This window comes from Sinohyriopsis cumingii, chromosome 3 (genome assembly GCF_028554795.1).
Source record: "Sinohyriopsis cumingii isolate HCF-2022 chromosome 3, ASM2855479v2, whole genome shotgun sequence".
Taxonomy (NCBI): Eukaryota; Metazoa; Mollusca; class Bivalvia; order Unionida; family Unionidae; genus Sinohyriopsis; species Sinohyriopsis cumingii.
In genome coordinates, this window is record NC_142963.1 from 109,335,659 (window position 1) to 109,362,685 (window position 27,027).

General features: G+C 33.6%; 1 protein-coding gene across 1 annotated transcript; it reads right to left on the reverse strand.

Annotated features, from left to right (window-relative positions):
- Positions 1–1,307: 1,307 nt before the first annotated feature.
- LOC149803554 (centrosomal protein 20-like) lies at positions 1,308–25,217 on the reverse strand. The gene is made up of 5 exons (XM_089953288.1): positions 25,198–25,217; positions 22,410–22,607; positions 21,850–21,934; positions 16,149–16,270; positions 1,308–4,853 (listed from the first exon to the last, which is right to left on the reverse strand). The coding sequence occupies exons 1-5, from the start codon at positions 25,199–25,201 to the stop codon at positions 4,795–4,797; spliced, it is 468 nt and encodes a 155-aa protein (XP_089809414.1). The 5' UTR covers positions 25,202–25,217; the 3' UTR covers positions 1,308–4,794.
- Positions 25,218–27,027: the final 1,810 nt, after the last annotated feature.

Here is a 27,027-nt window from a genome sequence, read left to right on the forward strand (position 1 = left end):
TCGTCTTAAACAAAGTAATAGAAAAGAGTGAAAACCAACAAGTTTTGTAAACCTACAACCTCCCACATCCAAGGATGATGCTCTAACCACTAGGCCACTGGAGTGGTTGTGAACAAAGCAATGAGAGATTGATTCTGCCTAAAGATGTTAAAGCAAGAATGAGTAATTTCTCAAGTAAACAAGATTATAAAAGCCTCCACATGACATAGGTCACAATCAGCATTTTTTGGAAATACAATGATTTAATGGAATTTTCCATTCTAGAATATTCCGATTTGTTTACAAGAGAAAATCTGCTGCTAAAATTATAATAAGGATGCAGTAATCATCAGGTAAGCTAGGTATTTTCATGAGTACCAATGTCCTAGACCAGATCCAAATAAATGTTTTTTTCTATTGATAATAATTCTAATATTTAACCCATACTATTAGGAAAATATTGTTTACAAAAATAAAAACAAGATCAGTGTCTTTACATAACATTTAATCATGAAGAACATGACTACCAAATATGAATTAAATACACTTTATATATATATATATATATATATATATACAATTTTGTAAACTATGCATTAGGTACCAACTAGACACTGAAAGAAGTTATGGTTGTGGTGGCCATATTAAATGTCATGTTGACACAATTTTCATTTAGGACCAACTAAATGTCATAATGAATCTTTAAGTAACCACCCCACACTGATATGATCATCTATTCAGCAAAAGTGATGACAATAAAGTTTAAAGATGGCTCCTGCAGCAACCATGTTGGATTCCTTGAGGCACCATTTCACTTAGGATCATCTAAATATCGTAAGAAGTCTTCTTGTGAAAACTCCATGCCGATATGACTTTCCTTTCACGACAAATAAATAATGCTGTTCTGACATCCAACATAGCAGCACCAGAAGACTTTTTATTAACTCTAGTTGGTCCAGCATGAAAATAATGCTGATCTGAAAACCAATATGACCACCATAGTTGCAATCTTAAAAATCTTGTTTAACAATATTATCGCTACTCCTCCAGAAATTATGGCGATATTGACATAGGGGAAGCTGTAAATACTTTAGCATCAACTAATTTATATGCACCAATTGAAAGTTCCATGTTTTATTTCTGTGTAAATTCTTACTTGATAAGATTTTTAATGAGGTGTTTTAATGTTATTGCTCCAACTACTATCAGTCAGGTTTTAAATCTGTTCATTTTACTTGACACAGATTTACCTGTAATTTACTTTCTTTCTGTTACGACTATCTATACCCAATACGATTGATTTAACATATTGTAATTATTTTTAAAAAAAATATATTTTATCATTTTGACACTGATAGTGTATTAATGTTTGTAATCAACACATTTGAATTATCTTTCAGTGTGGATTTCTTTTTTAAAGTTTTATATTCATATATCAGCATGTATATATGCATATGAGACAATATAAGACATAAATTTATTTTCCTTTCGATTTCTTTTATTATATATCATTGTATATCATTATACTTAATTGTTTAAAATTCTGGTCTTGAACAATAAATCTTAGTGAAGTGATCTAATCATGCGCATATTTCAATGCTCTTTCAATCATGAGATTTTCCCACACCATCACCCCATCGATCTTATCTGCAATAATGCCCCTTTTCATCATATTCATATAGTTTTTATTTTTAAAAAATAAGAAGTGAAAAAAATAATCAGTTGCATCTTTACATGTACAACATCATATTAGGAGTTTTTTGAGAAATAAAGAATGGGTCATGGCATGACTGAATAAAGTCAATTTCAGCAAAGGATGTATGAAAATAACAAGGAAGGGTGGCAGCGATAGGTTTTATCTGAGTGAAAAAAGCAAAACAATGAAAAGAGCAAAATAAATAGCATCAAGACTTCCTATCTGATAGTACTTGATCCATGGGGTACAATGTCCTTGAATTAACCTTTTATCTCTTACACACACACACACACACACACACACACACACACACTTTGTAGACAATATAGAAGGATCTAAAGTGGGCCTTCTGTTGATGGAACAATACTAGCTTTGATCATTCATTTAGAATATGATATAATGGCTTCAAAAGCAATTGGTGAATCAGTATATTGCAAATACAAAAATGGGATAGTTTCTTTGCTGACTGAAACACTAGAAAGAGAATTATCAACAAAGCAGGTAATGCAACTTTAACAAATTTCACACTTGAGTTACCTAGAATGAAATTCTGTGGTGATGAATCTAAAGCATTCTACAAATGTAATTGTAGTTCTAACAACTACTTCTTTCCTTTCATGAACCTATAATTTATGAAATGCAAACTGAATGAAGTATATCTTTTGTGCTCTTCATCAGGATACTTTTTAATCAATCAATGAACATATGAGTGTCATAACTGAACAAGTTGTGAATCAACATATTTTGTGTGGATATTTGTTATGAGTGATGAGCCTCTATATTACTGTGTTATGTCATGATCCCTTTGTCTTTAATGACATGTATTTGCTTAATATAAAATGGTGCTGATCATCATCTGTAAACCTACGGGCTTTTTAGTTTTCCATCTTAATTATTCATACACTAGGTTGCGATTTTGTCAAATGTATAGTCAGATATATCAATGGAATATGCTTGTAAACTATTCTTTATATCTTTAATGGGTTGATTTGAGATCAATCAAAAGCTCTGATGGAAATGTGTTTGGCTGTTTTTATTCTGCTCAATAATATAATTATTTCTGACACACAGTGGCTGTGTGATTGTGAAATTTTCTCTTTTCACAGGTTAAATGTGCCCTAAGAAAGGATAAGAACTGATTAAAAGAACCTCTTTAAACCAATATCAAACAACCTGTATTTTGTGGAAGTGATATGATGGGGGAAAAAATGTAAAATGACACAAAGTGAATCAAAAGTAAAAAGTTTAACAAAGTCTGGCTGGGACTAGATTTAAAAATTTAAGGTAAAATTGCAAATCATAGGGTCAGGTGCTATCAGATAGGAAATCTGGATGCTATTTGTTTTGTTACTTTCATTGTTTTGCTTTTCTTCTCTCAGATAAAATCCTTCACTGCCACACTTGTTATTTTTATACATCCTTTCCTGAAATTGACTTTACTCAATTCTGTCAAAACCTGTTCTTTTTTCTTCATAATGCTCCAAATATGATGTTATAGATATAAAGATACAACTCATTACTTTCTCACTTATTTAGTTTTTAAAATCTCTGCAGCAAAGTCTTCTCCACACACAAGGACCACATACATAATTGTTAAATAAAGTAGATATGTTTGCATGAATATTATGACCAGATACAAATTATACTAAAAGAATTTTATTCAAATTGCCAATTATTTTTAACATTTATTTTTAATCATTTATAGTGAGAGGCCCCTCTCAAAAAGACGCCACCCCTTTAATAAGGTCACATCTTCACTAAAGTAGATTTTATTATTCTCACACACAGCCAAGTACAAATTATAACAAAGAATTGCATTTGTTGTAAATGATCACATTTAATAATTTGCACAATTTAGTTGCAACAATTTAGTGATAGAGAATTTGCATTATTTCATTAACGGTAAATTTGAGTTTCTTTAAAGTAGTGATGGTAATATTCAAGTTTACACATTTAGTAAAATAATATGTGTACAGTTTAGAATGCTAATTTATATTATAGATATAATTGCCTATATTATACTTAGGAATGAATCTGGTCTCTTTCCATCAGATCCACACAAAACATTCATCAATTTGGACAGAAAAAAGACCTACAGCCACTGTGTAGAATCATATATGCAAAACTGTAATGCATCATTAATTATCAATGACTGTAGAGAAAGCCCCATTATGTCTTCTTGATATCCATGTGCTGAGTTGATGGGAGGACTCTTTCTGAGAAAGTTTAGCATGAAATCAATGACCATACTGTGCTTTAAAAAATCCTCAAAGTGTTTAAAGGCCATGATCAGTTTTGCTGGTAAATCAGTAAGTCCCTCCCAGAGGTAGTCTTACTTAGGATTATTATTCTCAATGTCTCGACAGCTGAGCACTCCTGCATCACAAATCTTCTCACCCACTAGTTTGTCCAAAAACTCTCTACAATAAAAATTTAAATTACCAGCCAATTTAGTACTGTCAAAACACCAATGGTAAGCACAAGAATTCAGCATTTCATTGAGTGCAATTAAAATTGCTACTTTTTTCTATAAAAAGGGCAAAATCAATCTAATCATGTCACAATTTCAAATCAATTGTCTAAGCAGGTTGTAGAAGGTATGTGGACTTTTACCAAATTAATGCAGTAAAGAAATACGCAAAATATTTGATAACTTAAATCTGTACAAATGATAATGGAGGCACAAATTAAGCAAAATGCAACTGCTTGGATTGTAAATGCAACTGACTGGATTGTAAATATGAGGGAACATGGAGTTTCAGGAAATAGTGATGAGGAGGAGGATAATATGAGTACTATTCTTAAGGAGTCTAAACTTTATTTTTTCTCATTCTTTCTAATGTATGAACTGACATTGCTGAAAAAAAAAAATATTTATTTTAGGTTCCTTTATTAAAGCTTACTTATTCAACTATGTCTTTCACTCTTCAAGTTGACAACACTCTATTATACAAGTTGAAAACACTCTATTATACAAGTTGAAAACACTCTATTATACAAGTTGAAAACACTCTATTATACAAGTTCTATTCTATATAAACTGTGCACAGTGTTTTTTCATATGTCAAATTTATCACAGAATATTTCTCCACTCATCCTGACATGATAAGATATGATTGTCATCTCTTTCCTCCCATCACAACAAATGGTTCCCCATCATGAAAGCCTTCACTTGAAGCTGAAAAGAAAGGAAAAGTTATGATACTGGCGGACTTTTCATAGGTTATAAATGTGTTGCCATTTTACACTTGCATGTTTATTTTCTTAAGAAGGTGTTGTTTTAATCATAAGTACCCATATCATAAATGTTTGTACATAAGAAGAACCATTTATTACCTACAATGGTGGGCAAGGGAGAACTTTTCTACTGAAAACAATGAAGAATAAACTGTTTTGCAGAAATGTGTTTTGTTTGCTGGTGATCTTAAAGTGCTTTCCTTTAAGCTTGATAATTTTGAACACATTTAATGAATATATACATTTATTGTCCAAAATTTGGTATGAACATTGTCATACCAAATGTATTGCCTGAAACAGCCTTGATAAGTTCCACATTTACGTACTGAATCTACTCCCTTCCAACAGCCTTGAAAGGTTACATATTTAAATACATAATGGTCATATAGACACTTATGCCTGCAACAGCCTTGATAAGTTACACATTTACGTACTGAATCTACTCCCTTCCAACAGCCTTGAAAGGTTACATATTTAAATACATAATGGTCATATAGACACTTATGCCTGCAACAGCCTTGATAAGTTACACATTTACATACTGAATCTACTGCCTGCAACAGCCTTGATAAGTTACATACTTAAATACATAATTGTCATATAGATACTTATGCCTGCAACGGCCTTGACAAGTTACACATTTATGTCCTGAATCTACTCCCTTCAACAGCCTTGAAAAGTTACATATTTAAATACATAATGGTCATATAGACACTTATGCCTGCAACAGCCTTGATAAGTTACACATTTACATACTGAATCTACTGCCTGCAACAGCCTTGATAAGTTACATATTTAAATACATAATGGTCATATAGACACTTATGCCTGCAACAGCCTTGACAAGTTACACATTTATTTCCTGAATCTACTCCCTTCAACAGCCTTGAAAAGTTACATATTTAAATACATAATGGTCATATAGACACTTATGCCTGCAACAGCCTTGATAAGTTACACATTTACATACTGAACCTACTGCCTGCAACAGCCTTGATAAGTTACATATTTAAATACATAATGGTCATATAGACACTTATGCCTGCAACAGCCTTGACACATTACACATTTTCATACTGAATCTACTGCCTGCAACAGCCTTGATAAGTTACATATTTAAATACATAATTGTCATATAGACACTTATGCCTGCAACAGCCTTGATAAGTTACACATTTATGTCCTGAATCTACTCCCTTCAACAGCCTTGAAAAGTTACATATTTAAATACATAATGGTCATATAGACACTTATGCCTGCAACAGCCTTGATAAGTTACACATTTACATACTGAATCTACTGCCTGCAACAGCCTTGATAAGTTACATATTTAAATACATAATGGTCATATAGACACTTATGCCTGCAACAGCCTTGACAAGTTACACATTTAATTCCTGAATCTATTCCCTTCAACAGCCTTGAAAAGTTACATATTTAAATACATAATGGTCATATAGACACTTATGCCTGCAACAGCCTTGATAAGTTACACATTTACATACTGAACCTACTGCCTGCAACAGCCTTGATAAGTTACATATTTAAATACATAATGGTCATATAGACACTTATGCCTGCAACAGCCTTGACACATTACACATTTTCATACTGAATCTACTGCCTGCAACAGCCTTGATAAGTTACATATTTAATACATAATGGTCATATAGACACTTATGCCTGCAACAGCCTTGACATGTTACACATTTACGTACTGAATCTACTGCCTTCAACAGCCTTGAAAGGTTACATATTTAAATACATAATGGTCATATAGACACTTATGCCTGAAACAGCGTTAATAAGTTACACATTTAAACTGTCTTGTCTGCTACAGCCTTGATAAGTTAGCATAAACAATACATGTAGCCAGTGTGATATATTCCCTACTAGAATGAACTGTACGATGCCTCACTTGAATGGTCAGCTGGACCCCTAAGGCCAGTATGGTGTGGCTGTAATGTGGCCATAAGAACACATGGCAGATGAGGTGTCAACAGCATCTATACTGAGTACACATGAATGTATGATGTTGACCCAACCAGTTATGATTGTGGGACAAAAGGTCAACCCCACCCCCAATTATAACTATCTGGGTTGATATCCTATACAGTTGGACTAAGATGTAACCAGAACCAAAGAATGCACATATGTTTACTAGTTATTAATTGTACAAGGAACTTTGGTACAAAATGATCAAAAGTTGTACTTGTGTTAACATTATGTTTATTATATTTTATCATAGTAAAACTATTATACTATATCACACAAATTGTACATGTAGATTTCCTCATATTATGGTAGTAATTTGGGATTTTTAAGGAAATCCATGTAACATTAGTACAGCTATAATCTCTTCTTTCAGTGTATTATTGATCAAAATTTTTTTTATTGAAAGTTCTCCATCAAAGTTGTTCTGCAGGTCTGTCATATTAAAGGAAATAAGATGGTGGATATTTGCCAGAATATCAAGCCAGGATCCAGGATCATCACCAAGGACCAGCACACGTTTTCCTATATCTGACATAACATAAGGCTAGCAATTCTGCAACTAAACTTCAACAGAAAACAAAACAGATGCTGTGATCAGCAATACTACATGTAATGTAGTCTATAACTGATTTGAATCCAGTAATTAATATAAATAAATAAATAAATGAGTAACAACAAAAAAATACAGCAAATAAATGCATTAGGCAAAAGCTTCAAAATCTGACTTATGATAAACATGTAATTCCAAGAGTATAGTATGAGTCTCTCTCTCTCTCTCTCTATCTCTCATGTTTCCATTCTAATAAATTATCTGCTATATGTTCAAATAAAAACAAGATGAAAAAAATTAAGTGACCTTTCTCTCATAAACGTCCTTCAAAATGGTGAGTTTTGAAATATGGAATGCCCAATTCAATGGTAAATTAAATCTGACATATATGTACCTCATCTAAAAATAATCAGGAAGTCAACACTATGTGAGTGATTTTGGACATATGATGAGTGACACTAGATGGGGACAAACATTCTGGGAAATGTGCAAGCCAGTTGGAAACAATCAACAATCTGGGAAATGTGCAAACCAGTTGGAAACAATAAACAATCTTGAAAATGTGTAAACCATTGGAAACAATAGACAATCTGGGAAATGTGCAAACCAGTTAGAAACAATAAACAATCTGGGAAATGTGCAAACCATTGGAAACAATCACCAATCTGGGAAATATGCAAGCCAGTTGGAAACAATCAACAATCTGGAAAATGTGCAAACCGTTGGAAACAATAAACAATCTGGGAAATGTGCAAACCATTGGAAAACCATCAATAATCTGGGAAATGTGCAAGTCAGTTGAAAATAATAAACAATCTGGGAAATGTGCAAGCCAGTTGGAAACAATAAACAATCTGGGAAATGTGCAAACCATTGGAAACGATAAACAATCTGGGAAATGTGCAAACTTTTGGAAATGATAAATAATCTGGGAAATATGCAAGCCAGTTGGAAACAATAAACAATCTGGGAAATGTGCAAACCATTGGAAACAATAAACAATCTGGGAAATGTGCAAACCACTGGAAACAATAAACAATTTGGGAAATGTGCAAACCATTGGAAACAATAAACAATATGGGAAATGTGCAAGCCAGTTGGAAACAATTAACAATCTGGGAAACATGCAAGCCAGTTGGAAACAATAAACATTCTGGGAAATGTGCAAGCCAGTTGGAAACAATAAACAATCTGGGAAATGTGCAAACCATTGGAAACAATAAACATTCTGGGAAATGTGCAAGCCAGTTCAAAACAATAAACAATCTGGAAAATGTGTAAACCATTGGAAACAATAAACAATCTAGGAAATGTGCAAGCCAATTGGAAACAACAAACAATCTGGGAAATGTGCAAACCATTTGAAACAATAAACAATCTGGGAAATGTACAAGCCAATTGGAAACAATAAATAATCTGGGAAATTTGCAAGCCAATTGGAAACAATATTCATTTCTGAGGTGGTTTTCTTCTTAAGTGTATCTTCTAGATGGCTAATTTGTGTTACTGAGCAGTTATCTTGATATGCCAAATCTGGTTTCATGTACTTCAAAAATAGTTAAGTTGAAACCAAACTGCAATGGCCATGATGTGACATTATAAGATCTGAAGGATGGACATGGGTAAAGCTATGTGCACCATCCATAGAATATAATAGAGTGTATAAAAGAATCTTGTCTTGTAACAAAAGTTACTTTTAGAACTCAATAATGGATCCGTTTTCCAAATAAGCATTTGTGATCTTTTATGTCATACTGATGCAAACAGAAAATAATGGTGCTAAAATATTAAATTCAACATCCAAAGGATCATGGATATATTATGCCTAAACAAGTATGAATAAACAATATTACCAATATCTGGCTGGAGTGTGGTGAACAAATTAACACAATCAACTGTTCATGTAAAGATTCAGATTTATTATGGGTTTTTTGAAAAAATTATCTTATTCCAAATGTCTCATTTTAAATGTGGAAGAAAAAATGCAGTTTGGTGGGAGGTAAAAAAAATTATGTAATATTTACCTGCTACTACTGCACTGCATTCCCAATCCAATCTAATTATTACCTCCTCCACTTAGTACTGCAGGGCTTGAATTAGGATAAACCTGATCCCAATCTGACACCTTAGTCTGAGCACTTGGAATATCACCCTCCTATGACTTGAACTAGAATACAGGATGGAGGTGGGGGGATCTATGCAATAGTAGCAGGTTAGTATTACATAATCAAAATTAGTCACCCTTTCCCCTCCAAAAAAAACACTACATTTTAAAAGCAGTGATACATTACCTGTTAGATGTGAAGATGGCCTCAACAAATCTGGTACAGACAATTACTATACTTAGGATACTGTAGGAACATTCACTACAATAAGCGAAAAGAAGTTGAGCTACATGATGTTTTGTCACTATAGGGCCAAACAAAATAATACCATAGCATTGATGCACCAAAGATTGAAGGTAAAAGGAAAAGGTATTGTGAGACCACCTGAAAGAAGCTCTCATAACATTGGCCATAGTGGAGTCATTTAAATAACCACAAAATGTAGCAATAGCCCTAACTTTGAAAGCTTTAATTTTTTTATAAAAGAATGGTCCCTCTCTGTCAGGCACTAATAAGCTCTCTCAATAGTGAAGACAATCCAACTGGAAATAGAGGGCACACTGAAATATCAGAGAAACTTTTAAGAGGTAGAAAGAGATGCTTCCTTCTACTTTTAAAGGAAGACAGATAAAACTTTAAAGACCTAATTGGGCAAAGGAGTCGGTCTAGATTATCTCCAGCACAAACACAACTGAGACTTGGGATCTCAGTAGGAAGCGGAGCTAGTGAAGGTAGCTGATTCTTAGCCAGAAACATGGATGTCAAAGAGAAAACAAATAATAATTACAGTTGAACCATAAACAACCTTTTTCTATTGATAAAACATAAAGCTCACTCTGTCTCCTTGCTGATCCTTGGGAAAGCATGAAAACAGTCTTTCATGCAAGGTTCTCGAAGAAAGTTGCTCTCAAAGGTACATAAGAGGGTACTGACAATGCCAAAGGAACACAGGAAAGATTTCTAGATCTAATGAACTAAATAATACATGGCAAGATCAGGCAGATGAGGGTCATACCTAATGACAGAACCCCTAGAGAACTTGAGAGTGTTAGAAAGGGCTGTCCTATAACTCATAAAGGTGGACACTGAACATTCTCTTCCTTGAAAAGGAAGAGAAGAAAATCTGCAACTGCACTTAAAGGGGGACAGCTAGGATAACAAGGCATTTCATACTGTACAAATAACAGAAGATTCTCCACTCTGCATCATGGAATTAGATTACCTCATGGAAAGGATTATGTAGTTTGCAACCTTGATCAGAAATTGGTTCTGGCAGATTAATTGCACCTCTCCCCTTCTGGCTGTTAACCCCTCTTTGAAGAGGGGTCAGCCACATGGGTTCTCCTTCTCCATTCAGATCTTTCACCAGTATTTTTTTTCGAGTTTCTTGAGATCCTGCTGTACCTCATCCATCCATCTTTTCTTCTGCCATCCTCTGCTCCATTGTCCATATGCTTCTGCCTTCATGATTCTTCTGATGCAGCTGTTTTCTTCCCTCCATTCCACATGCCCATACCACCATTGTCTAGCTTCCTGAACCTTGTCTGTGATAAGCTACTCCAACTATTTCTTCATTTCTTTTCCTCTCTTTAAGTGAGATCCCAAGTATCCAACATACTGATCTCATTTCTGTTCTCTCTAGGAGCTCTTTCCTCCTTAGTGACCAAGCTTCTGCTCTATACATCAGCGCTGGTTTTACCATTGTTTTGAATACTTTTCCTTTAACTTGGACATGCATCTTCCAACCACAGCCTACACCTGATTAAGTCTTTCCACTTTTGCCAGGCTGCCTTTATCCTCTGCTTGACATCTTCTATGTATCCTGCCCTTAGCTTTTACCACTAATCCCAGATAGCTGAAGGTCTTCATTTGCTTCAGTGCCAGGGATGGTCCTGGCTTTTGAAAAGCTGTCGCCAAAAAAATCGCCAACCTCAATATTTTGTCGCCAATTTTCAAAAAGTGTCGCCAGAACAAGTAGTGTACATTTTTTCAAGTGTTAATTTAGTCTATTAATGTAACAGGCAATGAAAATTACAAAAGATGGGTTAGTTAATACTCTAATTACAACAAGCATTAACAAAATGTTACAAAGTGTTACATGAAGATACGTCGTGATTTTAGGGCTGCCCACTTGTTGAACGCAGTTTCAAAGTCTAATTTTTCACATCTGTACATGCTGATTCTCATTAAATTCTCGAGAGATGAGATGCAGAGTTTATTTCTGACGTCAGTTTTTATGAGGTTCATCTTACTGAATCCACATTCACAGTCTACAGTGCTGACAGGTGACACCAGTAGTCTCTCAGCAGCCCCCCCCCCACACCCTTATGGCTAACTTCACAAAGCTGGTAGTGAATTGCTTCCTAAATCCCAAGAATGATCACTGAATGCTGTATAAATTTTCTCGACAAACAAAATAGGATCTCCATTCCCACGAATGAAACTTACACGAGTCAACACTTGGCAATATTGGACCGTATATATAAGCATAAATTCACACCCTATTTAGGTATTCTTTCACTCCTGTATTTTGAGAAATAAATAATTATTATTAATTATGCAAAACTGTTTTCTTTTTTGCTATTTTTTGTTGCGGAGTTTAAGTCTCTGCAGCCGTAACACGGGATTGATGGCAAAAGGAAAAGATCAATGAGTAAAATGCTGCACTGGCGACAGATATAATTGTGATTGAGATTTTTTCCATTTGCTTTGTATATATACGCAGTAGTCGGTACTTCAAAGGTTATCAGTTTTCTATGAAGGTTCAACAAAACTATTGTATTGGTATATGTAAAAAAAAAAAAAAAAAATAACAGAAGGATTAGCCATTCAATTAATTGTATCTGTTCTATTCGCGTCTTCAGAAGTCGGTCAGTAGTAGGTATAGTGCGGTAGCATGATTGACTGTATCACAGCATACAGTACTCAGCCCAGATGTCAGCATAAGCAGATTATGATGTAACAATGCACTGTAAAGATGGGGTTGTCAATAAGAACAAAGGATCGTTTGTGTAACAGATTGATTCCAATGCATTGCTTAGTCAAGTTTGTGGCTTCCTTTCATTCTGGCTTTAAATTTATTCAGTCCAAATCCATGATTGTATGTACAAATTAAATAACCAAAAAGTCTGTTGCCAAAAAAATCGCCAGATGGGATATTTTTGTCGCCAATAAGGAAAAAAAATCGCAATTTGCGACATTGGCGAAGCCCAGGACGATCCCTGAGTGCATTTCCTATGCTGTCAGTAATTACCAAGGGTTCCTCGATCTTTGATCATATTGATCACATGAAATGAGCCAAAAGTAAAGGTATACGTAGACTGTTGTGGAGGTGAGACCCTTTGTGCTGTAACTCCAAGTCCCTCCTCCATGGTAATTTCCTGGGCTCATCTGCCAACAGGTCATGTACGTGGCTGAACTATGACCACTGGGGCCACAAGGAGGCTACCATGATGAGCCAAACAGTGGAGATCTGGATTTGATGCAGCAAGTGCAGAATTATTTAGAAAAGCTGGAAGGTATACACATACAGATGATCCCACTGTAGACTGAAAATGTCCACTACCAAGGCCCTCTGATCTAGTACTGGATAAACATAAAAAGGGAGTGTGTTGTTCAGTCTTATAGCAAAACAAGTCCATGAAGGGTCCCTCTGCCCAAAGTTTGAAAAGTACTTCTGCTACTGACTTGTGCTGCGACCATTCCATGAGGATCACACAACCTCCACTAGATAGACTCTCTACCAGGATATTCCTCTTGCCTAGAATTTGTATACCTCTCAACTTTTCAAAAGTAGGGAGATTAAATTAAAAAAAAAGGAAATACACACCTAAAATTAGAAGGCTTTTTGCACTGCATTTTTTAAGTGCCACTTTCACTAAATATTTCCCATTTTCAACCAAATTAAGCAAACACATTTAACTTTAAATAATTTTATTTAATTAGTAGAATTATGATTATGGTACAAAACAACATTTTAGAAAGATATTCAATATTAATAATTAAATATGAATACCTAAATATATTAAACCACATACAAATTACAATAAAAATAAAACAAATGCAAAGATCAAGCACATACAAAACTGACAGCATATGGTCCTCTCAATCTTCATAATGATAGTCATCCTCAAAATTTTAAATTGTTGTAGATGTAGAAAACATGTCTGTTTTTGCAGCTGCCATGATCTCTGGACTTCAGGCAAAATTCAAGCACTTCATATTGTTGTTAATTTTTGTAGATAGCAGTGCATGCATGGCCCTTGAACCTAAGCTGCTTCTGCTGTCTGTGTGGATCTCTTGCAGCAAAATGAACAGCTGTTCAGTATCAGCATTAGAGTACAGTACTGTCATTGCTGTTATGGCAACCTCTGTGAGGTTCTGGAATCTGGGTGTTCTGGTAGGCTCTCATCCTTTTCACTCATCTTGTATCATTCATATCTGGTGAGCTTTCATTCAGCTTGAGTTTTGGCATTTTGAAAATGTTTAAAACTGCTGATCAATGCTGTAAATATATATTCCACTGTATGATAATTAATCTTCTTTCACCTGAACACACACCAGACTTGATCACAGTTCAACTTTTAAAAAAATGAAAATCTGCAGGTGTAAATGTAATTATCAGGAGTTCTCTTAAAAAATCATTAGATATTATGAGATTGGACCATAGGCAAGGAACGACCCCAAACATCAGGAAGCATTTTCTCCCAGTGGTAGAGATGACAGTAAATATGGCAGACTCAGAGAGTTATCTCCAAGGATGCCCATCAGAGAAGTTCCAGACTTCCATGCAAAGGCAAGGAGCATCGGTACCTTCCTGCTGCCTGAGGTATACTACTACTGACATGTTGTCAGAGACGAACATAATACAATGACATATAATGAGGCTGACACCTCCCTGTAAGGCTAGGAAGATGGCCCACATTTCCAAGCTATTTTATAAGAAGAGTTGCACTGTACAGAAGGGAGTATGGTTTGGCAGTGTGAAATGGGATGCCAATGCAAGTTGTGCTGTCTCCAGTTTGCTAGAAGCAGGAAATGGAGTGGGCACAAGTAAAGTTTCCCAAGTGAACTAAGTCAGCAGCTGACTTCAGAGTCCCCAATAGAAACAGGTAAAGGAGAGTTGACAATGAAATCTTGTTAAGAACAGCAGTTATGAAAGATTCATGGTCAGTTCTGTCCAGAGGAACATGAACCCTCTCTTGACTAGTGAGAAAAATCATATCCATAACCAAAAGTGGCAAGACAATACTTACCCTAACACTAAAACAATCAAGTGGGATACAAATTAATGAAGCACTACTTGCTAAGTAAGGTGCAAAAGAAGCCCTAAAATGTACAGAAAGAATACACATAAAGCAAGGACTGAGGAGACAAACACTCATCTGATACAAAATGCTAGCTGAAATGCCAAAAAGATGTTCAAAATCAAATTATATTGCACTCTGTTAAATAGCAGATTATCAAGGTCATCCAAACTGAGGTTACTGGAGCCACACCAAATTTTTATTTACTGTGAATTAAATTTCCCATCTATTCTAAATAACAGTATTTGACAATTTTTCTTTTAAAAAAAAGTCTTGTTATGGTAATGGATTACATTCGCATACTATCTATATACGCCACATACGAAGTCCACACAAAAAATATCCCACGGTCAAACAAAGATATGAGAATTTAATTGTGATATCACTCGACATGAATATACACTCAGTATGTTTGCTTATTTCTTGGACATGCTGATCTTTCCATGGGTGAGATCAAATTTTCCATCAAAATTCAAATGTTGACCTATACAGTTAATAAGACAAGAATTATTTACCCATTCCCCTTTCTGTTGACCTATACAGTTAATAAGACAAGAATTATTTACCCATTCCCCTTTCTGTTGACCTATACAGTTAATAAGACAAGAATTATTTACCCATTCCCCTTTCTGTTGACCTATACAGTTAATAAGACAAGAATTACTTACCCATTCCCCTTTCTGTTGACCTATACGGTTAATAAGACAAGAATTATTTACCCATTCCCCTTTCTGTTGACCTATACAGTTAATAAGACAAGAATTATTTACCCATTCCCCTTTCTGTTGACCTATACAGTTAATAAGACAAGAATTATTTACCCATTCCCCTTTCTGTTGACCTATACAGTTAATAAGACAAGAATTACTTACCCATTCCCCTTTCTGTTGACCTATACAGTTAATAAGACAAGAATTATTTACCCATTCCCCTTTCTGTTGACCTATACAGTTAATAAGACAAGAATTATTTACCCATTCCCCTTTCTGTTGACCTATACAGTTAATAAGACATGAATTACTTACCCATTCCCCTTTCTGTTGACCTATACAGTTAATAAGACATGAATTACTTACCCATTCCCCTTTCTGTTGACCTATACAGTTAATAAGACATGAATTACTTACCCATTCCCCTTTCTGTTGACCTATACAGTTAATAAGACAAGAATTACTTACCCATTCCCCTTTCTGTTGACCTATACAGTTAATAAGACAAGAATTACTTACCCATTCCCCTTTCTGTTGACCTATACAGTTAATAAGACATGAATTACTTACCCATTCCCCTTTCTGTTTCATGATAAAGAGCACCTCTGGACAAGTGTGGAGATGTAGGCCTGTTTGGATAATGCAGTTTATTTTGCCTCAAAAAATGAGATACAATTCCATACAAAAGAGGTCTGAAAAAAGAACATAAGCAATATTAACTAGCACGCATTAAGAATGTACAAGCTGTTGAGACAAGCTCTCATGAAACAAGAAATATTGAATAATTATCACTGGTAATTAAATAGATACATGAAGTGTAAAAAAGTATAATTTATGCTGTTCTTTGATTTTGTAATAGATTGTATGGCATCTATGCTTCATCAGGTGCTGTCTCACATGAGAAGGTTAAAATCTTAAATGTAGACAAATCAAAAGACAGTAACAGGAGGCCAAAATGAACATGGTACAGTATATCTCACATGACTAACATAAAAATGCATTGCTGATATGTGCAGATTTCATGCATAATTAAACTCACCTGAGATCATGATGATGCAGAGTTCTCAAAAGGTCTAAAAACTGTTGTCATTTGACTCTTGACCCCAAAATCTCAAGAGTCAAAATTGTTATGTATATCTGATTTAATTATATGTGATTTAATATATATTTATTTCAATTTAATTGTTTGTCAGTTTTTACAAAATTATTTTCCATTACATGATACTGTAAATTTATTAATTAGAGATGACCTTGACTGTTAGTTCATAAACACCAGGTGTTGATCTAAATCCTGACCTTGCTTATGAATTTGTAGCAACCTTCGTAAACAAGTTCTATTTTATTTTAAAATGATTGGTTGTTTCCAAGGTCATGATGGGACTTTGTCTTTAAGATATAAACAATTTTTTATTTTTTTTATTTCTTAGAGTAAAGCTGATTGGTTTTTGTCAGGGTCACACTGGGTAAACGTGATCTGTAACAAACACCTGCTTCTATAACTTTCCATAAAATGATCACATGACCCTTGTTTACATTTTAGAAAGCACATATAACCCATGTTTTGGAGAATTAATCTCAGTAGAAGCTGGGCTGTTAAACTGTTAGTTGTATGTTGTGCTGTTTGGAGTTATTTCAAATTACTTGGTTTGGAGTTATTTCAAACTACCTGGATTCAAAAGGATTAATTCCATTATTTTTCTGGAAAATACGTGTGCTAATGTAATATTGTGAACAAGGAAGGTTTTTTTATAAAAATTTATTCAGCTATCATAAACTGGAGTGATCATTTTTATTTCTACCAGGAAATGTAGACTTCAACACTACAGACTGCTGCATATGCCATGATCTTCCATCTTGGATTCTTTGTTAGGATTCGAACATGAAATCAGAAGAACATTTTGTTATTAGGACTATAAAATTTTATTCTCTGATTATTTTTGGATTTGATTCTATAAAACCGTAAATTCATATTTTTTTCATTTTTACAGAATTTTTCCAGGGAAATAAATTATTGTATTTTTCAAAGCTTGTTGTTTTCACTATTTCTTGTGTTGCTGTTTATTCAAGCTTAAACAGGTGACATAAGAAAATGAAAATGTCATGAATAAAACTTGAAATCTTAACAGTCATTAGTTTTTGACAGTCATGAGCTCATAGATGGGATTGTTCATTATGTGTGGTGCAAGCTGATGTTTAAGATTTCTAGTCTCATGTGAAGACAAACACTTGTACAGAATTTTATAAGAAAGAGACAAGCAGAAAGTGGGACTCACATGGCCATAACTGTATAAGTGTTTCTCATTCTATACTGTGCAAATATTTGGCATAATAAACAGAAAAATGATGCAAATATTTGGATATTAAACAGCAAAATGATTATTTTATACTTTTTGGCAAGTGAACCTGTCCTCAGAGGCAATCAGGTTTGATCTTCCAGCAATCTTATACCAGCCATATATCATCACTGTATTTCCATCTTACATAACAGTTTTAATCCATGGAAATTCACTTTTCTACTTTTCATTAAATTTTCTTACAACTTCCTGAGATTTATTCTTGTTCTCGTAAGAATTGTTCCTAACGTAACTTTCTGTTATTTAGAGTCTGAGAGACCGAATGAACATAACTGACAGCTTGGTTCTGAGAATGCGACATAAATGATAATATGCGTCTTTGTGCCATTGTGATTTGACAGTTCATCTAATATAACAAAATTATCCCATCTCATTATTCAGTCTCAAGTAATTCCAAACCTTGAAAATATCACTAAATGTCTGGTAAATTCTTACTGAATGACACATTAATCAAAACACTTGAATCTGTAAATGTTTCATTGACTGAAGCAAATTAACTGCCAAAAAAACACTTAAAGTTTGTCCACTCACCATTAACAACTGGCTTTGTGGGCTGCCACATTTTCCACAGCTTAGTCTAATTTATTATAATGTGATGGGGAATCAAAAATACCAATGTCTAATCAAAAGTTAACCCAATCATAACATAATTGATTCCCTCTTCCCCTAACTATCATAAAAATCTAAGATAATTTCAAAACAATCGAATCTTGATTCAACTATGCACACCTTAGCATGACACCAGTGACCTGTTAGTTCATACTGATTTTGCATAAGTGCTATATTATTTGCCAGTTTGGTGTAAACAGTAGTCTAGAAAATGTCCATCACTGGTGCATACAGTAAATTTATTAAAGGGCAGGGCAAGCTCAACATGAAATTATGCCAGAAATGAATCAAAGGTAATAAGAGCTGATGCTCCAGCCCAATTCAATGTGCATCATAAAAATGCACAGGTTGAAATTTCCAAGCATCAGAAATGGGTCACATTTAGATTCTAAGCATCACTGCCTGAGGTTATGCATCTACTGAGCACCCTGTAATTTGAGCCTATATGCCAAGTTTCATCAAAACTTATTCCCATATATGGTCTCAGAGAAGTAACAAGTGCTTGTTGATGGATGCATGAATATTATGCATAATAGTCAGCACACAACAGATGTTGGGCTGGGCTTGACCATATGTTCATTATGGCCAAGTGAGCTATAAATCAACCATGGGAAACATCATGTTTAGTGAAAAACTTATATATGAAAGTATGTTTTGAAATAAAGAAAATTTCAAATATTCACTACTGAGAATATGTATACAGAAATAGATGAGCCAAATGTGTTAACTGGAGATAAATCATGAGTTCAATTGTATGTCTTTCTTGGAACCAGTCTAATTGCTGAAGATAAAATTAGTTCTTAATAGGATTTACCCTCTCCCCCATGCTTCTACATTACTTGTATCCCTCCTGCATTTTGGTCATGGAAGCCTGATATACTTTTCACTGAGTGATAATTTACTTGATATCAAGTACATATAATAGATAAAGTCAACCATATGAAATTCTGTGTTGGATATACTCCAACCAACCCATCAAAATTAATGTGTTGACTTTTCTTTTCATGATTCTTGAACTTATGTTTTTTTTAGCAGTCTTCTAATGACAACTTTTTAAAATTATTTGAAACTGGTAAGCAAGCAAAAGTGAAAGAAAGAAAGAACATTCATCAATCTACCTACCCATAAGTAAAATTTAATGGGAGACAGTAAACCAGTATTCCTTTTCCTGAATGATGACTCAACAGATACATCAGTAACAACAACTCTAGTTTGTCATACATACCAACCCAGAGTGTTTATTTTCAAGGAGATTATAAGGGATACCAACAGTTTTCAAGAAGTACTTAATACACAAATTTGAGTTTTTTCCCTGTAACTTTGTTTATCACTGCATTAAAAGGAATAAAAGTAAAAGAAAAAACACATAACTGACTAGTGCACCACCACAACAAAGGTATACTACTCTAGCTGATACCTACCCATGTTTTGTATCATTTGATCTAACAAACTGTATCCTACCGTGTATTCAGTACTATTGGAAAAAACATAAAAAACATTTTGAATTTTAAACAAGTGATGTATTTAATTTAGTTTTAACATTCTTCATTCCAACAGAGAAACTCAAGCAATTGTGGCACAAAATAAAAGTTTTTTCAAACAAATTAGATGATAAAGCCAACTTGTTCAAAATTTAAGGAATTGTTAATTTCATATGAACCATGTAGCAGTATTAGGTTGCCTGTTGACCACCTGTCAACCATCATGCATCAGAAGTTAAGATCAAAATATCACAGTAAGACTAAACAAATGAAAAATTTGGATAAATGATGTAAAAGAACAATTGATTTTCTCCTGTGGTGTCAAAGCTTGAAGAACAGTTAATCCTGGCCAAGTTGAATTATTGTTCCAGTTTTCTCAACAAACTAATTCACCAATCTGAATAACTACAAACCCTGACAACAAAAGAGTTCATTTTTTTGAGCAGGTAAATTAACTTCAATTTCAGCTAGAAGTATGACTTTTAGCAGACTAAAAAGTCAGCATCTTTACAAACCTATGTGGATAGTTTTCCTGATGGAAAATCCAAGATGGATGACGATGATGTATGATGTGGTCAGTACTGTGCTTATCTACAGTTCCTTGTAGAAATACAAATAATAGCACTCCGGTGTTGTAAATCCAAATTAAACTTGTAAGCAATGTCTTTCCAAAATTTCTGTGTGAGCACTCCTCAAAATATTTCCAGAGAAAAAAGAATTAATCCTTTTGAAAATCAACTGATCTGAAGAAAATTATAACTTAAAATCTGGCTACAAAGCATAAAAAGCCCAAAACTGAAAAATCTCTCTCAAAGCATCTCTATTAAAACTAACAAATGCGCGTAATGAAAAAACTGGAATTACAAAATCGAAAGGGGGGGATCATGTGATCATGTTTATGTCACGTACACCAAACATGACCCTGACGACAACCAATCATTTTACTCCAAGAAATAAAAAAATAAAAAATTGTTTACATCTTAAATCATGTATTCCCATCATAACCTTGGAAACAACCAATCATTTTAAAATAAAATAGAACTTGTTTACGAAAGTAGCTACAAGTTCTGAAACAAGGTCAGAATTTAGATCAACACCTGGTGTTTATAAACTAAGTCAAGGTCAAACAATTTTCTGAAAAAGTATCATCTCTAGTGAATAAATTTACATTATAATAGCATATAATAGAATAAAAAATTTAAACTGACAAACAATTAAATTAAAATAAATATAAATTAAATCAGACATACGTAACAAAGTGTATTCATTTTGTATGCCAATTCAGGAAGTAATTAGCTATCAGCAAGCCCCCCCAAAAATTTCAGAACTCTTGGTTGATGGAGTTTTGAAGCACGCCAGTGTAGTGATTTGCTTTGTGAAGTACACCAGTGTAGTGACAAACACTAACGACACTTGTAAGTACCTTCAAACTACTCTGAACCTAATGATTTTATATTTGAATTGTAGCTACCGCAACATTGTGTGACAACAATATTTAAAAAAAGGGGGAAAATTTGGCATGTGGAAATTGGAGTCTGGGCTTGTGGAATTTCAGTCAGGGCTTGTGAGTTTATTAAAGTCACCAGCCCGGGGCCTGTGTCTAAAACAATTTTTTTTGAGCACTGAATACACAATTTTTGCACATATATGAATCCTACAACTGCATGTCTTTGAATAAACCTTGACAGAAAAAGACCTTTAACAACACTATATAATAAACAGTTAAAAGTATCTGTATAAAAGACTGTACAATAAACACTATGCTGATTCCAGTATGTACAAGATTATTGATGAAATCAATATGACTGAATGCAAAATTTCACTTACACAGAGCTGCTATTTCTATCCTCCTCTACATTTAGTTCTTTGGCTAAAAATCGTCTATCCAGTGGTGTCTTTGGCTGGCCAGATTCTGTTTAAGAAAAAACAACTAGTTTGAATGTAAAAATGCAAAATACTGATTCCAGATAGTTACCCATCCATTTGTTTTTTAAAATCCAGATTCAAAATGTGTCTCAAACCCACAATTATGGGAATCAAGTAATCATAAATTAAATGTTGGTCAATAAGTATAACTAAAAGAGATTGGAAACTGTCAGTGTTATTATCATTGTCAACAAAAACATACTATTACCTTCTATTCTGTATCATGTGGTTCATGGGTGAACATCATTTACAAGGTGATTACACTGCAAAATGAAGGTATATGTGACAATGGACTGCTCAGGTTTGTTTATTTCTGTCATGTTACCTGTGTGAACCTATAATATGGACAAAAGCCTGTCTCTTAATGAACCCTGGACAACCAAGTGGATTTAGTTGACTGGTTTAAAGTTTGTTTCCCACATATACTAATTTATGTGTGAATTATTTCAATGTCTACTTGCCTGCAACTAATACAGAAGCTGTGTATTTATATTTATTAAATTCCAGATATTCTCGTATTAATTCATTAATAATCATGTTCTCATTGTTGAGTGGAGGTCTGACTTCTGTATTATCATCAAGAGCATTGAAGACCTCAGCACGGATCCTGGCCTTGATCTGTCCAAGAATACCACGATTTTCCAAGCATTCTTTAACAACTATAAAATAAAAGGAAAAAGTAACTGTTATTTTAAAAAAGTGCCCAATTTGTTATTCCTTTCCTTACCTATTAAAAATCCCATCTATTTTATGTATAATTTATCCTTTTAACTAAATCATCCAAGAGAACCTGCTGTACTTTTTAGGACAGCAATACATAAATTCGACAAAAGGCAATAAATATAATCAAAATCATATATATTGCAATTTTTTATTTTAAAAAGTTGTTTTTTCTGATAGCATGAAAAGGATAATTTTGAACACAGTAAGATTAATTGAAACCTTCATGCAGTAAGCTTTCTATGAAGTATTTATGTTAAGCATAAACAGTGCTTTAGATGATGCGCAACATAATAAAGAAAGGTATCAAAGGGTTCCATTCATTATCGGAAGTCCTGACTTTCTTGGTTGGAAATTTTGAAGTTCCATACCTCAAGCCTGGAAGTCCCATCATTGAAATACCCCAAATCATGTAAATTTATATAAAAAATTAGCTTTTAGTCATATATATATATATATATATATATATATATATATATATATATATATATAACAAAACTGTGGCTGGGAAAATAATGAAGTCTCCGAATGTTTTCAGCTATAGCAAGGTCTTCCTCAGGACAATGAGATACAAACACAGAGTCAAACACAAACACACAACACTGACACAAGTAGAACAATAAATATTTACATTCTGACACAGACAAGAAAAAAGAAAAACTAACAAAGATAATGAAAAAGTCTAAAATAAAGGAAAATAACTAGAAATACATGTAGCTAGACATTATAGGAAGGGATCTATGTTGTATGAAAAGGCAAATGAGATGTATTGAAAACTATTTACTCAACAGCAGGGAGCTGCTGGTTTACAGGCCTAGTTACCAGTATCTATTTAACTGTGAGGTCATCCTGCTTCATCTTGTACGTCTATAATCTATAGCAATATTTGCTTCTAGTGTTACATACCAGATATTGTCACTTTTAAAAACAAACATAAAGTATTTACACTGTAAGAGAAGGTGGTGGAAAGTATGCATGTATGCATGTTCTAGGGTCCAATGGCACAACTGTAACAATCATGTCAACAACCAGTGGCATTAAATCACCAGTTTTAATTCTTCTTTCTAAAACAACCCATATCTTTGCAAATGATTTCACTGTAGCAAAACATAAACAGATTCATTCAAAGTCTTCAAATGTCACATACAAAACAAAACCAATCAATATTTAACATAAATTCAAGAAATATCAGTAAAATACCACCAATAAAGTAAATAAAAAACAGGTTTAAACTCTTTTCATACACATGCCTTAATGGTCACATCACAGAGTCGACTGCAGAAGAATATATGTATCTATGTCAAATTCACAGCGCCTGACATTGTTATATTACATTTCATTCAGAATTCATGATTATCGACAATAATAACATCCAACAGATCTGATGGAAGGGTATTTTTATTAAGTATGTAATTTTTCATATATCTTACCAAATCAATTCTTAATTTTTATATAAGTAATGATTTATTTCTCTTAAACCACATTTTTTTGCCCTGCAAGAAGACACTTCTCAAACAACCAGATAAACAGTCTACAACTATAATAGTTCTCATAGTAGCAAATAAATCAATGTATATACCGTCTATGAAGAAATATAATGTATATGTATGTCATATAGCAAATGTAATGTATTTTTCATTATCTTTTGATGGGTATTAAGGAATGGCTGATAATAATGGACAATGTCAAGTTCTGCAGCCTAATATTTACATAACTATGATTAACTGACAGTAGACAAGTGAAATGTACACAAAAGGAATAACTCAGCTGATAGTACAACTTTCACACATGTTTCTGAATTTTTATTCATTTTTAAGAGTGCTGACCACAGCTATTTTCTGTATGGAAATTGTGATATTAATCTTGTTACAGATATGCAGGCAATAGAAATCTCATTCATGAGACTGAATTTAATGGAAGAAGACCAATCTGGCAGCCTCCAATAAGTTGCACTTAGATGATTGGTACACGCTGTGCATGTTCATGCAAAATGAAGCACTCGCGCATCTTGTTTAGTCTTTATGCAGCACATTACACTGCAATAGCTCAATTATCTGTTATCTACTGTGTGTAAAATATATCTTTTATAGCTCTTACAAATACCTTCCACAAAACAGGTTGTACCTGCACTCTCCATTTACATTTTTTAAGTAAACGAAGCAGCATTTTCTATTTTGTGATACGTTCTATATATGATATTTGGTTATACCACTCCCACGTATCTTTTGAAGCCTGTTCGCGTTAAAAACAACCCTTACGTGCACCTTTTTAAGATTTATTTAAAACTGATTACATGATTCTAATATTTTTTCAGGTTAAATATTTATAAACTGTTTGTGAGACAAGCAACAATGTAATACGCGAATAATACATATAGGCGAAAATAGGTGACACTTTGTATTCGTGCTCAAACATGCAACTATTTGTAAGAGAGAAAAATGCGTCGTAAAACACGTACAAGTCACTGTGTTTTTTGAATAATTTTAAACACAGTTTTCACGAATTCCATTCTCTATTAAATACGATTACCCATTTTCAACAAAATAAAGTTAAAATTGTGTATCACCATCTTTCAGTTCTTGAGTCGAAGCCATTTTGACGCTACTGTCAAATAAAGTCATGCAGTCGCTTGATGCTACCATTTATAAATCCGACCGACATCATGGACCGGGAAATTACCTTTACTCGGAAAATAAAGTAAAATACCATATTTTAGGAAGAAAAAAAAAAAAAAAAAAACAGCAACAGTGACGAATGTTTTCACATAGGGGACACAAAGTTTCGAGGATATTGACTGTGAAGTGAGGTTGTAAACTGACTGAAAATGGAAAACTATTATACGAACAGTGTAGACCAACAAATAGGTCTTCGCTTTTTTTTTCTTCTTCTGACAAACAGAATAATTCCTTATGTTTTCCATTTCCCATGTCCCATGTCTTTTCTTAACGTTTTTTACCTTTTATCTTACATTGGAACGAAATAATTGCATAGAACTGCTTACATTCGTTTTCTTATTGAAAAGTCGTTGAAATGCTGCTCCAATATTTAATATATATGTCAATCAATTATTTTTTCCTACTCCGTATTAAACGAGTTCTTTTCCCCTACGTGGTTTTGAATTTATTACATATCCCATGTTAAGTCACATTTTTTCTTCAATTTTTTTTTTATGTACACTTTTAAGACACTGAAAAAGGTATTTTAAAGATATCGTACAAACATCTAAAAAATCTCCCAGCAAATGTATGTACCCGGGCCTAGGACTAAATATATACTGTTCGGTTGTGTCATCGGTCGGTGTGCATTGTTTTTAAACATTTTGTATTGGACATATGAATGGACTTAAACTGCAGTTACAGGCATGTGGAATCTTTCCTTACTATTTTTAAAAACAGAACTTAGGTTTTTCGACCAACAGGTGACACTTCTTCATACCCCCTATTTACTACATATACAAACTCTATTTCCAAGCAAATTTTACATAATAACAGTAATTAAATCCATGCAGTTGTATACACAAAGCTCATTAATTTATAATACTTTCAAGCTCTCTAGTTTTACGTTTTCATTACAAGAAGATATTGATGCATTAAAGGTGAAAATTTAAGAATACATTTTTAGGAGAAAGGGGATTCCATATCTTTTCTACATTTTTAATAATGCAATAATCATTTGAATATTTTACCGAGAAAATTCTAAAGAATATTTTCTGTTTTCTTCTCTTTATTTTCTACTTTAACTGTCGCAATAATTTAAACTGTAAACAAATATGCAGTTCCCTTCGTTTGACCCAGTGACGAAAATGTCTCAACAACATTGTAACAAGATGTAACTCTTCTAAATTTGCGTCATATTAAAATCACTGCAGCTCTCTGTGACATATTATGCACTTAATTTGTATTCGCGATTGTAGATTATCAGGGTCATTTAGTAGACAATATATATATATATATATATATATATATATATATATATATATATATATATATATATATATATTCCACAGACCAATATTTTGGAACTCTGAAACTGAAATTGGTCTTTTTTGGATGGTTTTGTTATTTTGTTTGTTTTTTTATGATGATTTTCGTTGTGGGATGTCTCTTGCTGCAGCTGAGAACGACATCAACGGGAGCACGCTTCAAAAGATTTCTATACATTTTTAAGGTCGTTTTGCCAAGAATTCAGAACTGTGTGGCAATTAGCAAACTCATTTGAGGATCAAATACTGAAGCCGTAGTTACTGTCTCTTAATTATGTCTCTTTAGCAGGGTTGCAACTATTAAGATAGTACGATAAATCAGACCCAACCACCCCAATCTCTGTTGATATTGATGGACGATTTGTCGATCTGATAGC

Excerpts from the sequence above, each read along its gene's own strand:
- LOC149803554 (XM_089953288.1), bottom strand. Across the intron at positions 21,935-22,409 it reads AGCTTCTGTATTAGTTGCAG|AATCTGGCCAGCCAAAGACA; the intron begins GCAAGTAGACAT and ends TTTCTTAAACAG. Across the intron at positions 4,854-16,148 it reads TGAAACAGAAAGGGGAATGG|CTTCAAGTGAAGGCTTTCAT; the intron begins GTAAGTAATTCA and ends CTTTCTTTTCAG.